The sequence below is a fragment of the Lontra canadensis genome, unplaced genomic scaffold, assembly GCF_010015895.1.
Source record: "Lontra canadensis isolate GAN:19392208 unplaced genomic scaffold, GSC_riverotter_1.0 scaffold282, whole genome shotgun sequence".
NCBI classification, from domain to species: Eukaryota; Metazoa; Chordata; class Mammalia; order Carnivora; family Mustelidae; genus Lontra; species Lontra canadensis.
Window position 1 is genome coordinate 204,852 of NW_022631276.1, and position 13,242 is coordinate 218,093.

Consider the following 13,242-nt stretch of genomic DNA (forward strand, 5'->3'; position numbering starts at 1 on the left):
AAAAAAAAAAAGGGGGGGGGCAAACAGAAGAAAGATATATTTCGAAAAAAATTATGAATAAATAACCAGGTCTTTTTTGGCCAAAGTAAGAGACTTCTTTCTCAACTAGGCGGTTTGCAACTAATCCAAACTCAGGAAATAACTCTTGTGAGACGAATAAACTTAGTTCTGAAAAACATGCGCGTCCAGTAACATCCGAAAACACGTGGCGGGGGTGGGGAAATCGGTCGGAACACGCAGCGAGACTCCAACTCCCATCATCCCATTCGGCAGCTAAGCCGGATTGTTCAGGGCCAGCTGGCGCACTGGTTGCTGGGACTTGTGGTTTTCACTCCTGCGCCTCCCCGCGGATTTGCGACGTTTAGCGACCATCGCGCCTGCGCCAGCGCCGGCTGAGAGGCTGGGGCCGTGGCGGCTCGTGCCGGGTGATGCTAGGCGGCTCCCTGGGCTCCAGGCTGTTGCGAGGTGTGGGTGGGAGTCGAGGGCAGTTCAGGTCGCGGGGTGTCCGCGAAGGTGGCGCAGCCATGGCGGCAGGGGAGAGCATGGCTCAGCGGATGGTTTGGGTGGACCTGGAGGTGAGTGCGGTCGGCGAGGGTGAGGGGAGACGAGTGAGGTTCCGCGCGTAGACGGAGTAGCTGAGCCTGTCCGCGGACAGCGGCGGGTCTCTGGGTTTCAGGTGTGGCAGGTGAGCGCCGACGGGCTGTAGGCTGCGCGGGCAGGTCGGCCGGCTGGAGTCCTGTAGGTGTTGGGGACTGTGCTGGGCTGTGGGGTTTCTTTTCCAAAGGGAAGAGTCATCCATATGGCTCCCCAACCCCCTCTGCCCAAGCGTGACCCTCCCTAACGCTTTGGTCCTTCTGGGTTTAGGCTCGCTTGAGGGGGGGCGGGGGTGTTGGGACAGCGACTGTGCTAGACTCCAGACTCTCCTTCCGCAGTCTTACAGGACCCTAGGTTGTTAGCTGGCCCGGACTCCGGACATGACTCAGCCTTACCTCTCATTCCACAAACGAGAAAACTGAGGCCCCGAGAGAGGACTGAACTCACTGAAGGTCATGCTGTTAGGTTCCGAGATGGGACTAGAACCCGGTTCTGATCCGTTTAGGTTTTCCATACTTACGCTGAAGACTGCCCCCTCGGTTGGGCCTCAGTTTTCTTATATATGAAATGGGGGTAAGAACAGTGCTTTATACGTTAGGTTGTAAGGAAGATCAAGAGGTGTAATTAATATGAAAACTTTGTAAACTGCAGAGACGTAGTGATGTGGGTCGTATCTTACCAAATTGAATGCTGTCAGCACTCAATTTTGCTGACTTTGCATCTATCCTACAGTAGAACTAGGGTGCCTGACATACAGCAGGCCCCTGGCAAATATTCACTGAATAAGTTACTCATGTTCAGTGTCTTGGGGGCTTGCCAGAGAAGCATTATTGTCTCTTTTACCCAGGCTATGGGACATAAATGGAATATGCTTGAGGGAATTACTGTCAAATAAAAATTGGGTAAAATAGACCAGAAAGATGATTTTGTGTGTTACCTATTTATTTTTGATTGCAGATGACAGGATTGGACATTGAGAAGGACCAGATTATTGAGATGGCCTGTCTGATAACTGACTCTGATCTCAACATTTTGGCTGAAGTAGGTGATGCCACGTAATACAGCCATACTCTTTAGAGCGTATTAGAAATCAAAGTCATTTTTCAAACTGGGGTCCATCTAGGTTAAGTTCCAAAGGAATATGCTAGGTCATGGTAGGGTTGGTTCTGGAACCAAAGTAGTCTGTCTCACAGTCTAGTTATTTTTCAGTTACCCATGCCAAAAATTACAGAAGCATACGTGCCCTTGTTTACGGAGCCCTTACTGTGTGCCTCGCACAGTTCTAAGTGCTTTACGTGTATCTACTTTTAGTCCTTACAACAACTATGAGGTAAGTAGTTGCACACATAGAGGAGGACATTTTGGCACAGACATACTGGGTAATTTGCCTAAGGCCACCTGGCTTGTTACTGGGGAAGTCAGAAATTTAACCCAGCTGGTTTGAGTGAAGTACTTCTAGCGAATAAGAGAACCAGCTATTGTCTCTTCAGGATTAGTGACTCAGGCCAAAGTTAATCTATCACCACCTTACTTTTAACTCTACTCTCTCTATGTCCAATTTCTGTTTTCTCAACTAGGGTATGTGCTTGTCTAGATCTGTTTTAAGATTTTAGAATTCTGTTGATGCAGAATCAGAATACTCTCTTGTTGATATATTGAGCATGATTAAGGTTTTAACATGCTGCTTTTAGCTGAAATATTAAAGCAACATACCTGTTGCCTTTTGGCCACTTATGAAGCATTTGAGAAGTGTGTGAGGGTATCTGATTGGTAGAGGGTGAAAGCCCTAGTCTGGAATTGGTCCCTGGTCTCATACTGTCAGCAGTTTCAGAGGCTATAAGAAATTCTAGAATAGGAACACGGTAAGGATGTTTGTGGAAAAGGTAGTCCTATTAAAATCAGTTCCCAGAGAGCAGGAGTGATGTGCTATTGCCATTGGTAGATTTCATTAATGCACAGTAAGACTTCTACTTATCTTAGTAGGTAAGGGATGGGAGGAGGCATTTATAGATGATTTGTGACTTTTGTGGAGTATCGCTGGATACGTCAGCTGGAGGAGAGTCCTGAGACTTTGTGTTTCTCGTCATAACAACTAGCTCTTTTTTTTTTTTTTTTTTTAATTATATAAATAAACTTCTGCGTTTTAGGTTTGGTTGTTTTTTCCGTGTCACTTGGAATTTAGTGCGGATGAATAGTGAAGTGTCTTTATTTTGTGAGCCCTACTTACCCCTGGCTGAAGAAGAGTTTTTCCTTTAGACTGTTGATATAATGTGAAATACTGACAGTTTAATGGACCATTTAGTTAATATGTACCCTGGAGGAAATTTGGGTCTGTATTCACACAGCTGCAGATGAGTGTGGCATTTGTAAATAGACCCAGTCAGCTGAGGATAAGAATGTTAAAAAAAAAATATATATGCTTGGGGCTGTTGGCACTCTTAAGTGTCCTTTCTGTGGAAAATATGTTTTATTCTTGTATGTGAGTCTGAGGAAGATGTTTTATTCTGGTAGAAGAGCAAACATCCTATCCTGAACATTTTTCTGTAGGTAGCTTTGTGTGCCAAACTGGGACCTAAAATAAGTTAGATGGCCTTAGATTAATAGTTTGCTTTTTCCACAATGAATTCTGGAACACTGAAAAGAAATTAAAAAAAAAATAGTTTGCTTTTTCCATCATGGTTTGTTAAAATTGTGTTTGTTTTTTTTTAAACAGGATGAGGTTTTTTGGTTTTTTAAAAAAATATGTAATCAGAACAAATTTTTTGCGTCCTAGAGATTGCCTTTACTGATTTTTCTTATTTGGCTAAAGCTCCTTGTTAGTTTTTAGATGTCCAGTAGTTAAATTCTAGCCATTCCTCTCAGTGATTGTGAACTATTTTTATTACTTAGTAGCAATAATACCTTGGATTCATAGAATACTTTTCTTCCAAGAGTTCAAAGAACTTTGATATCTATAATTTCTTTTATCCTATGTTAAACATTCCATTGAGGGAAGGGAGCAGTCTGTTATCACCATCGTACAGGAGAAACTATGCCCACGGTGACTTGTTTTAATGCCACAAGTCAGGCTTCTGTGACAGCTGGGACTCATCTGAGACACTTAGTGTTCTGTTAAATGGAGCAGAGAATTTGACAGCCACGTGTTACTTTTTCTTGTTTTCCTCAAATGTTACCAGTTACCTTTTTAACCTTTTGATATAAAAATATTGTTAAAATTAAATCGTATAACTTTATCCAAGATGTATGTGTAGTAAGCTGTTTTTTGCCCTGTTCTGCTGCTGCATCCTACTCCCCAAAGCTTGTATATTTTCTTGGTATTTTGCATGCATATATAAATGTGTGTGTGTGGTTTTTTTTTTAAACACATGTACACAAGATCACATGCACATATATACTGTCCTACAATTTGCTTTTTTCACTTGGCAATATAGACACTTTCCAAAATGAACTCATAATTAGAGGTTGGCAAGCTCTTGGTAAAAAAAAGACTGAGTAGTAAATATTTTAGGCCTGGAGTGCTACATACCTGTCACATGTGAGTTTTATAACTCTTGACAAATGTAAAAATCGTGCTTAGCTTGCTGGTAATAGGGGGGAAAAAAAAGCCAAAGACTGGGGCTATAGTTTGCTGACCCTTACAGACAACCAATGTTCTCTATTAATAGGCATTTCACTGTTCAGAGGTAGGTGTGTGCGTGTGTGCACATGCATTCCTCTTTGCCATTGTAAACAGCACTAGAATGAATAAGGACCACTTACAGAGATAACAAAGGGCTCTCATCTCTTTTTCTGCTATCTGTGTATTGAATTCTGACAGCAGCATAAACTTTAACTCAGAAACCACGGTTATTCCTGTCAATTCTGGATGACTAATGGCTTTTCCCATCCACAGGGTCCTAACCTGATTATAAAACAGCCGGATGAGTTACTGGACAGCATGTCAGATTGGTGTAAGGAGCATCATGGGAAGGTAACATTACCAGATAACAGGAGTGCTGCTTTGGGGATCAGTAACGAGCGTGTTGCTCCCACATCTGAATCCTATACCATTGTTGGATGGGATTTTAAAAAGGGTTAGAGGAAGATTGCTTGGCGAGCCTGGGAGACTGCTTGCTTGTTTACCTGTCATCTTTGGAACCTCTCGAGATCATCTTCTGAATGTTCTCTTTTTTCCTCTCCTGCATTCAGTCTGTCGCGAACGCATTACGGATTGTCAAGTATTGCTCAAATCAGTCTTTTGGATAAGGTTAGACCTCAACTTTCAGAAAAGGGGGAATGCTGCTCTCCTGTTAATAGTTGTTTCTTCCCAGAGCTTGGACTTTGAGCACCATCTTTTTCTGACTGTGTGGAAATGCTATTAACAATCAGGAACATAGCTTATTTGACCTGGATTCTTTAAGAAAAAAAATCAGTGCAAAGATGGCAGTTTCAGTTGAACTCGAGCTTTATAAATGGTCCATGTATGGTTATATTTGCCCATTTTAGCAGTGTAGTTTCATTTCTGGATGCCTTTGAAAACTGACTTGATGTGTTTCTGGTGGGGGCTGGGGATTCTCTCTTGCAGTCTGGTCTAACCAAGGCAGTGAAGGAGAGTACAATGACATTGCAGCAGGCAGAGTATGAATTTCTGTCCTTTGTACGACAGCAGACTCCTCCGGGGCTCTGTCCACTTGCAGGTAAAATCCAATCCTACATATACCTTGTAGATAGTCTTCCATTGTAGTGGTTCGAGAGACTGCAGTTCCAGAAAGATCAACTAAGACCATCATGCCTTCCACTTGCCCTGACTTGGATTATACATCTTAATTTTGTGTTCAAGTTTCCTTGTGTAATTTATAACAGCAGTATTGGGAAACTGCCCTGAAACCTGACATGGGATCTGGGGTACATAGACTCACTCAATGAAATTTTCCTTCATATTTTTATTACGGAAAAAATTCACATGTACAGGAAAGTTGGATTTGGTAATGGTTTAACTTTGCGCCATGTTTGTTTTATGTGTCTGTTTTTTTGTCGGACGTTTGAAAGTAAATTGTAGGCATTTTGACACCTCATTTCTAAGTACTTCATCGTGTATTTCCCCAATAAGGACATTTTCTTATGTAGCCACAGTATCATTATCACATTTAAGGTAATTAAAAATAATTCACTAATACCATTTGACATCTAGTCCACGTGCCAAATGTCTAATTGTTTTTGAACCAGCACTCAATCAAGTCCCATCCATTTTACTTGGTTATTTTGTCTCTTTAGTCTCAATCTAAAATGTCCACCTGTTTTTTTTTTTTTTTTCCTTCTTTTTTTTTCCTGTGTGACAGTGACTACTTAAACTGGGCCAGTTCTACTAGGATTTTGAAAGTACAGCCATTGTCAGAGAAAAGTTAATGGTCTCTGGAGGTGTATTTGCATTTGTATATGTAAATTGATACAATAACTTACACTTAAATTAGATTTTAAAAGTTTTGACATTAAGTACTAGAGTATATGTTGTATGTATATTTTCCTTCTAGCTAGTTTGGCTGCTGTCTATTTTAAAGTAGTTATTTAAAATTTAGTGTTTTTAATATAAATTACTGTATGGAAACATGAATATGGATACAGTTTGTTAAAATTGGAATGTGAATAAACTTTTATTTACTTAATGTGGTTCAGTTAAGTTTTTAGTGTTAATAGTGTGGCTTTCATGACACTGGGAGAAAATGTGCACATCTGGTATGATCTGAAAAAGTAACAAATGGATTTGTGCATTATTTTAAGTATGTGGAATGGTAGATTTATCCTTTTGTCCATTGAGGCTATATATAAATTTATTATGAGCTAGACTGAGTAAATACTCAGAAGTCTGTACTTATAGCCTAATCAAATGCACTCAAACCTGATTTAGAAATTCCGAGATGCTTTTAGGAATTATTTAAATTAAAAAAAAAAAATCCTCTCCATTTCAGTACCGGTTAATAATTTTGATATCCTGTTGTATATTGCTAGAAATACACAGATGCGGTATGCTTCGTGTCTTTCTAGGAAATTCAGTTCATGCAGATAAGAAGTTTCTTGACAAATACATGCCCCAGTTCATGAAACATCTTCATTATAGAATAATTGATGTGAGCACTGTTAAAGAACTGTGCAGGTAAGGGCTATATTTAGGATCCAATAATTGCCTCATTTAGCATGTTTTAATTGAGAATTTGTGGAAAGTATTTGAATAGAATGCTAGAACTGAGGGTGCCAAGTGGGTGTGTAACTTCCTCCCTTTCTGACTTGAACAGGTCCCTAGTTGATTCTGGACTGGTGAGAAATGGGGGAAATAATGTTGAAAATCTTCTGTATAAATTTCATTAGTTCACAAAATTTACTGAACACCATTCTGTGCTAGGCATTGGCCTATGCTCTGGGAACATAACAAATGAAAAGCCTTGAAATAGCCTAGAATCTGTGCTGCACATACACTGTGTGATGACTTCTGTAACGGAAATGTGCATACTGACTGTTGGGGGCACCGGGGGGAAGGAGCCCCGAGATGTTGGAGTAAGGAATGAGAAGTCGGGGAAAGCTCCACAGGAAGTTTAAGTTGAGATTGGAAGAGGAGTTGGATGTTTTCCTGGCATTTAACTGAGGCGGGAGGATTCCAGAGAACGGGCAGAAGTATGAAGAAATGAGGGCTCAGGGAGATAGGGGAATTACAAATAGTCCATCAGTGCCAAAGTGCCAGGCATGCGGCTTGGAAAAAGTGGGAGGTAAGACCAAATTGTGAAGGGCTTGTATGGCGGGCTGAGATGGTTAACATGAGGGACGGTTTCCCTTAAAAAAGTGTAAGTAGAAGAATCAATGATACGATTAGGTCATTCTGATCATAAGGTGGCAGAAAAGAGGGCGATAAGGGACACTTTTGAAGAATGACCTGGGGACATGGCGTTTGGGTGGCAGAGAAGGGTGTGGAGAATGTCCCATCTTGAGATGTCACTTGGCATGGTATGCCGTGTTCGAATGGGGGAGTGAGGGAAAGGAAGAGCTCTAAGCAATTCTACGGTTCCTGGTTTCGGCAGTTAGGCAGATGATGGTATTGTTCAAAGATAAAGGGGGAAATAGGAGCAAAAGCAGATTGGGTGCGTGGGAGAAGGGAGGTCTTGAGGATAAGTGTAGGTTTATATATGCTCATTTGAAGTGTCTGATGGATTCGTAGGCGGAGATGCAGGTGGTTGGCCATCCGTGACAAGGTAGGAGAGGGCTGGAGTGGAGTGAATTTAGGAATCGTAGATGAGCATGAGCTTGCCTACCGAGAAGAGCTAGGGTGAAGACACAGTCCCAGGCAAGGAGGCTTCTGGAGAGTCACAACCCAAAATGCCTTTTTCAGTGTTAATAAATGACTTGAAGGAGGTAATTATCCAGTATATTTGAGACAGTTTCCTTTGAGAGTTCCATTTTTGCTGTGTATAGACGCTGGTATCCAGAAGAATATGAATTTGCACCAAAGAAGGCTGCTTCTCACAGGTAAGTGGGTCCTTCCAAGTGCTTGGCAGTCTGACACACACGTAACCCTCCAGTTCCTGACTGCTTAACATAGTGTCTGTCCTCCACTCTTTTTTTCTTGGGGGTAAAGTAAAAGCCAGCTAGCATAAAGTTAACTTTCTTTTGCTAAGATTATTAGGAATTCTGGTCAGGATTCTAATAGTCCGTTCTGAGATATGTAGCATCTTACGTCTTCACTCCAGTTTTAACACTAAAAGATAGCTTAGTTTGTAGGTGTGTTGAAACAGTCTGTAATCTTTCTAGTAACGAGCAGTAGTTATATTCTTCCCAGTAAGGATATGAATACTTGTAGCCACTTAAAATCAGAACACTTTGTCGACAGTTGGGTTAACATAGTTAGCCTAACTTTGGCACTTTTAAGTGTTTTAGGTCCTTTCTATTAAGTCTGCAGACTTAGCCACAGGTACCCAAGAAATTTGAAGATTTTGTTTATCTAGTGTCCTGTACTGGCTCTTTTACTTAAAAAAAAAAAAATTTTTTTTTTTTTTTTGTTTTTTGTTTTTTTTTTTAATTTTGTCCTCTTTCAGGAGGAACCTAAGACTTCATGGGGGATTTACTGCTGGCTTCTAAAGACAGCATTTAGTGCGTCCATTTGCTGAGTGTCTACGTGCACAGTCTAGGCAAACAGAGACTGAGTCCCTGCTATACAGAGCCCGGCCTGCTAGTATTTCTTTGCAGGGGGGGATATTGCATGAACCCCAGTGCAGGAATGCAGGTTTCGAATACCTCATCTAAAACAATTAGGGTTTGATGGCTTTTGGATTTCGGCATTTTTCAATCTTTAGAAAGGTCACAGTGTATCTCTGGTGTTTACCATTCTATAACATGCCTTACAAGTTCTGAAAACGCATCCCGTGATCAACCACATGGATGTTTCTGCTGCAGAACATAAGGATAGAGGCCCTTGACTTCTCATTCAGAGCTTACTGATGGACCTGCTCACGGTTCTCATAATCTAGCTTACCTGATTTCTCAGACTGCGACAGATGAGAGGGTGTGTTGGAGAAGAGTGTGTTGCAGCTGACGGTAGCACACATCTCCCTCAGAGTGGAGGCAGAGCCTCTGTGTTGGCCGGGTACTGGCTGATGATTGATGCTTATTATGACTGAGTCACGAGTCACGTTTGAGCAGGTCAGTGTATTTTGTGGGATGTCATTAAATCTTGCACAGTGTTCCCCAAACTCTGTTCTAAGAGCTGTTCATGATTATTCCACACCCACACATGTGGTTGATTAAGTTTTAGACACACTGTGCGTGTTGTAGATCCTCCCTGTGGACACTCACAGCCCATGTTAGTACAGTAAATGCTTTGTACAGAAGTTCAGAAAAGGAGTGATAGACCTAGTTTTTCCCGAACTCACTTGACCCTAGAATTCTTTTTTCCATGGAACACTTCACCATCTTATAGGACAGTCTAGGAGACTTTATAATCTGGTATATTTTAGGAAAAAAAAAATTTTAATACAGCTTTTTCTTTTTTTTAACAAAGCACTTATATTTGCTTTATTGAAACGTTCCTCTTCTAGACTGTGTCAGCAGCATTTACAGTAGTATCTGTTGTTACTCGTAAGTTACATTGTCAATGGCTTCCCTCCTCCGTGGGCATTTCACTTCAGTGTGATGTGTTTGCTTGTAGGGCGCTCGATGACATTAGCGAAAGCATCAAAGAACTTCAGTTTTACCGAAATAACATCTTCAAGAAGAAAACAGATGAAAAGAAGAGGAAAATTATAGAAAACGGGGAAAATGAGAAGACTGTGAGTTGATGGCAGTGCTCATGCTGTCAGCACATAGTTCTTGGGAAGCAGCTGCTGGTGGTTGCGTTTGGTTTTGTTTTTTGTTCCCTCTGATTGCTTGGCACGGCACTTTCTTTCAGTTAACTTGCGTCTCCAGATTATTCAAGCAGACAGCACCTGAAATACCATTTTTCTCCTAACATTCTGTTTTCATTTATGACACAGCAGCTCCTCTGTAAGTACCAGGTCATGTCCATCCCTCGGTACATATCTGCATTTGCTTTTAGACCATTTCTTTTGTTTAAAATAATAATAATAATAATAATAATATAATAAAGCTAGTTCTATTGAAATGCAAACGTTTTTGTACCATCTATTCTTTAGTAGTTTGAAATGGTGGCTTTTTTCTCAGCGGTACGGTTGATGTTTAAATTCTCATGATGACACAGGGATGGGTTAACTCTTCGTATGTTAAACAGCCGGTGAACTTGTTCTCTTCTGCTCTATAAGTCAAGCATAGAATAACTGAAGCAAACTTGGGCTCATTGTTGTGGTTATTGAACTGGCAGAGCTCTGGAATGGCTACTTCTCACTGCACGCAAGAAATTCAAGTCCGTCATCAGAGAGGGATTCTGTAAGTAAGAAGGTTTATTGGAGAGATACTATGTCTTAAACGCTGTCACTGTGCTAGTTTTATAAAACATTGGCTGCCCCAGGTGTAATGCTCTAAGTATCTAAGAAAGGTTTTCAGTCTGACTATCTTAACTCCTAATTTGTGTACTTCACAGCACAGTGTTAAGGTGAATCCTTAGCCAGAGGGTGTATTAGAATCCCTCGTCTGTAGAACACAACTCACTCTGACATGTCTTCTTAAGGCAAGAAATCAGGATTGGGAAGGCCCATAGGTGGCTTCTGCCTATCCTAGAGAACCACTGGATCTGAAATTGCATTCTGCAGCCTATTACGGCCATTATGTGGACGTGGACATAGTGGTGTGATCCTAATGCATGAGAGTTACAGATCAGGAATCACTAGCCTGTGGATCAGAATTAGCATAATTTTACGTACTAAGTTTTTTTTAGCTTTGCAACAACCGTGTGAGTGGAGAAAGACTTGAACTTTTTCCAGATGAGTCCATCAGGGCTCAAATTTATAAGTATAGTTAGGTGCAAGCTGAGAAAACGTTAGTCTACTGACTTTTCTGACTGTTCTTTCTGCTGCCTGGAGTGGAATAGGTTTAGCTCATGTGCCAGCTTCAGTGGTTTGGAAGACAGGACTGTATCCCAGTTGAGGACAGGGCTCTTGAATCAAGCTCTGGGTTCAGATTTGATCTCTGAGACCTACTGAGTGGCTCTGCCAAGTTCACTTCTCTAAGCCTCAAGTTTCTTATTTATAAGATGCGAATGATGGTACCTGACTTGAAGAATGACATTAGAATGAAATGCTTCCCATACAGTTCTGAAGCTCAGGGTTTGGTACACGGTGAGCACCTTGTGCTGTGAGAGTGGACTCCTTCTGTCCAGGATCTCTGGGAAATGGTGCCTTGGTGGATCAGCTCTGGTGGCTGGGGCATTATTTTAAATCCACGTTCACTGAATGGCCTATGATGGACCATGTGTTACTGAGGATTGTCTCACTGCCAGTGTGACCTTGACTTGACTTAGTTCTTCCAACTAAAATTTGGCAAAATAGTCTTCGTCTTTACTCGGCTTTCAGGAATGTTACAAGTTCTCACGCAGGAATAGATAGGGGAACACTGGGCTTGAGAAAGGTTCCAAGGAAGTGGATGCTGCTGTTAGTGGTGCAGGAGTTCTCCCCCACAGCTGGCCCACGTGGTCATCAGGTTAATTGTCCTGCCCCGCCGTTTGGTTTTCTTAAGAATTTTAGCTTCTCATGTTCATGTTAAGTCTTCTGTCACATGAACGACCTGCTCACTGATTTAATCCTCTATTCCATATCTTCCTAAGGGAGCAGTATCCCCTGATGGAGCACATGTTAATTTTTAGCAAGATAATTGGCAACCTGTGAAATAAGCAAATCTGGTCCAATGCACGTCCTTGTGAAGGCACGATGGTTTGGTGATCAGTTCATTATTTATCAGTCTGCTTTTAAAAAAAAAAAAAAGGGAAATTTAAATTGGTAGTTCTGGTAACAGATTTCACAGGGGATTCCTGAAGCGATGAAGTAATATCTGTGAAATGAACTGCCATGCAAATTGGTTTAAATATAACTACAGCCTTAAGAATGATCAGTATGTTTGTTTAGCAGAACTTGCTGTTCCAGCGCTCCCGAGGGCTTTTCAGTTGGTGGTTCTCCTGGCTGAGCTGTAATTATCCTGCAAGCTCTATGCTCAGGATTACCCAGGCATATTTCCCCTGAATTAAACTCATAAGGTGAACGGATTAGTACAGTGAAGATAGTCCCAGTCAGCATTCCTCGAGTGCTTTTTGTCATCTTCCCATTACAGTGAGTGTGTGGGCAAGAAAGACCCCTTTTTTTCAGTAGCTTAGCCATAACAGGTAAGGATAGAGCCTGAGACCCCTGTGTTTTTTCATTGATAAAACAATAGATCTCTCTATTAATAAAGCAGCAGACAAATTCACAGGGAAATTGATCGGTTTGTTTTGGCAGAAGTGGTGTTCTTGTATGTGTAAGCCTTAAAGGTAAGAATAGCTAGTTGTAATGTTCAAGTGCGGTTCTGTCATTAAATACATTTTGACATATTGATTGCCTTGTGATAGTGCGTGACAGTCCTAGGTACACTCAGGCATTTACATCTCGAAACATTAATAAGCAGCTGGGACGGTGGAAAATTGGTTGTTAGGATAAGCCGTCTGTAGCAGATTCATGAAAGTGAAAGCTGTTATGTTCCGTATCTTTTGATGAGGCAGAAGCTGTTAATGCTCTGTCCTTCGCTACACGCTATCTGTACTGAGTATTGAGTTTGGGTTATTTGACCAAAGCCTTTTAATTTTATGCTGCTCCCGATTATACTGTGGCCACGGTGCTTGCAGAAATGAAGAGATTCTTCTTGAGTCTTTTCTACTGAGTAGAAGGGTACTTGAACTGTTCTCAGAGGACAGGTCTTAAATCTACTCAACACACATGCAACGGAGTAACTACATATGGTTACTTATTTAGCTTGATGGGTTTTTTTCCCCACAATATGTACATATGTATAAAAATATTACGTTGAGCATGTAATTTCTGTATGTCTGCTATCTCAATTAAAGGCTGCTGAGAAGAAGGGATTATAAATCTTCACGGCACTAACCTGTAGGCCGATGTAGTCGTTGCTTTCATAACTGACTTGTTGTGTCGAGTGCATCTGACCTGAGCTTTAACTTGGTGTCCTGGGTTGTGAGACACTGGTATTTTAGGA

At 41.3% G+C, this 13,242-nt stretch overlaps 1 protein-coding gene across 1 annotated transcript; it reads left to right on the forward strand.

Moving 5' to 3' along the window:
• Positions 1-369: 369 nt before the first annotated feature.
• Positions 370-10,219, forward strand: LOC116862633 (oligoribonuclease, mitochondrial). The gene is made up of 7 exons (XM_032849988.1): positions 370-575; positions 1,552-1,635; positions 4,487-4,564; positions 5,159-5,270; positions 6,616-6,724; positions 8,032-8,085; positions 9,761-10,219. Exons 1-7 carry the CDS (start codon positions 429-431, stop codon positions 9,888-9,890), a joined length of 714 nt encoding a protein of 237 aa, XP_032705879.1. The 5' UTR covers positions 370-428; the 3' UTR covers positions 9,891-10,219.
• Positions 10,220-13,242: the final 3,023 nt, after the last annotated feature.